The sequence below is a fragment of the Sciurus carolinensis genome, unplaced genomic scaffold (assembly GCF_902686445.1).
Source record: "Sciurus carolinensis unplaced genomic scaffold, mSciCar1.2, whole genome shotgun sequence".
In the NCBI taxonomy this organism is placed as follows: domain Eukaryota; kingdom Metazoa; phylum Chordata; class Mammalia; order Rodentia; family Sciuridae; genus Sciurus; species Sciurus carolinensis.
In genome coordinates, this window is record NW_025920391.1 from 29,717 (window position 1) to 31,842 (window position 2,126).

The following is a 2,126-nucleotide window of genomic DNA, read 5'->3' on the forward strand; positions in this document are numbered from 1 at the left end:
GATGCTATATTAATAGAATCCATTGACAGCAGAGTAGAAGAAATGTCAGAAAAGGAGTTCAGAATGTACATAATTAAAATGATCCACAGAGTAAAGGATGATATAAGAGAGCAAATGCAGGCAACAAAAGATCACTTCAATAAACACTTAAAAGAGCAAATGCAGGAAGTAAAAAAATTTTTCAATAAAGAGATAGAGATTCTGAAATAAAACAAATCCTTGAAATGAAGAAAACAATAAAAATAAAACTACAGCTCAGTTTGGCATGATTTTAGAATTTTATATAAAAGAATTATACAATATGAATTATTTTATATCTGGCATGTTATCTCAAAATCACATTTGTGAGAATCACCCACGTTGTGCATACGTATAATTTATTTCCATATAGCATTCTAATACATGATATGCCACAATTTAATTTTAGTTCATCTTATTTATTTTCTCCCCATAAGAAAGTTTAGCTCCATGAGGACAGGTGCCTCTACTTTGATAGGGATATCTCTGTCCCTATCTCTCTAATCTCAAGTACCTAGAGAGTGCTTGGTACACAGTAGGTGCTTTACAGAGACTGGTGAAGCTACAACTTCTGCAGTACACAAAGGCATGGGCCTGAGCCCCTGTGCTAGCTCTCTCTCGAGCCCACGGTTCTCCCCACTACTAGTCTCTTCAGCGCACCTTTGACTTCCTTGTTCCTCAGGGTATAGATGAGGGGGTTCAGCAGAGGAGTCACCAGAGTGTAGAAGAGAGCTATGCTTTTGTTCACATCCTGTGAGTAACTGGAGGGTGGCTGGAGGTACATGGAAATGAGAGTACCAAAGAAAATGACCACCACCAGGAGGTGGGAGCCACAGGTCCCAAAAGCCTTCCGCCTGCCCTGGGCCGACTTCATCTTCAGAACTGCATGAGCAATGTGGCCATAGGACACCAGGATGAGAGACAGAGGCACCACCAAGAAGAAGACGCTGACGGCGAAGAGCTCAGCCTCGTTGATGGAGGTGTCGGTGCAGGCCAGTTTGAGCATCACCGGGACTTCACAGAAGAAATGGTCCAGCTGGTTCTTACCACAGAGGGGCAGAGTCATGGTCATCGCCGTCTGCACCACAGAGTTACTGAACCCCGTCATCCAGGCAGTCACGACAAGCCGCAAACACAGCTGGGGGTGCATGACCACCGTGTAGTGCAGCGGGCGGCAGACAGCTGCATAGCGGTCGTAGGCCATCACAGACAAGAGCACACACTCCACTCCCCCAAGCCCCAAGGCGATGAACAGCTGGGCCACACAGCCACCATAGCTGATGGTCTTGCCCCTGCCCCTGAAGTTGACCAGTGTCTGAGGGACAGTGCAGGTGGTCAAGCAGAGATCCATAAAGGAGAGATTGGAGAGGAAGAAGTACATGGGAGTGTGGAGGCGAGGATCCACAAGGGACAGAAACATAATCGTGCTGTTGCCTAGAAGGCTCAGAAAGTAGAAGACCAGGATGACAAGGAAGAGTACAGACTCCAGCTGGGGCCTGCTGGAGAAGCCAAGAAGAATGAAGCCCGAGAAGGAGCTGTGGTTGGCTTTCTCCATTGCAGCGGCATGGCACCAACAGCCCCTCTTCCCTCTTCCTGAAGGCTTAGTTCACCCTTCTTGGAGCCTGGGTAGGTGGATTTGACTAGGAAGCTCGGTGCTTCCTCTGTCCCTTCCTTGTTGGCAAGAGTGGTGTGATCGGTTGCTAAGTGCACAGGCCTCCCGTGGCCCACGCACTTCCAGTGCCTCTCCTCTCAAGACGTAGCGTGGCCATTCCCTCTGTTGAGTCCGTGAGGCCACTGAGGGTGGAAGAGGTTCAGAACTCTCCTGGAGACTCACCTAGTCAGTGGAAGAGACAGGATTTAAACTCACTCCACAGCATGATTTCTTCACTGCCTCAAGTCCCTGCCTTTCCATGACAGAATGAACTTCAAAAAAAACATCGTTTCTCCAAAAATTAAATCTAATTTTCCTGAATAAGTTACAAATTTGCTATTCCTCTGATCCATCTATCTGGATTTGAAATATTGCAGACTGATGCTCTTATTCTGTTTTGTGCAGAGAACAAATTTATTTTCCAAAGATGCATAAGAAAGGAATCTACTTGGCAATT

The 2,126-nt window shown here is 46.5% G+C and overlaps 1 protein-coding gene across 1 annotated transcript; it reads right to left on the reverse strand.

Annotated features, from left to right (window-relative positions):
* Positions 1-625: 625 nt before the first annotated feature.
* On the reverse strand, positions 626-1,573 carry LOC124975674 (putative olfactory receptor 2B8). The gene has a single exon (XM_047538266.1). It carries the CDS (start codon positions 1,571-1,573, stop codon positions 626-628), a length of 948 nt encoding a protein of 315 aa, XP_047394222.1.
* Between the last annotated feature and the right edge of the window lie 553 nt (positions 1,574-2,126).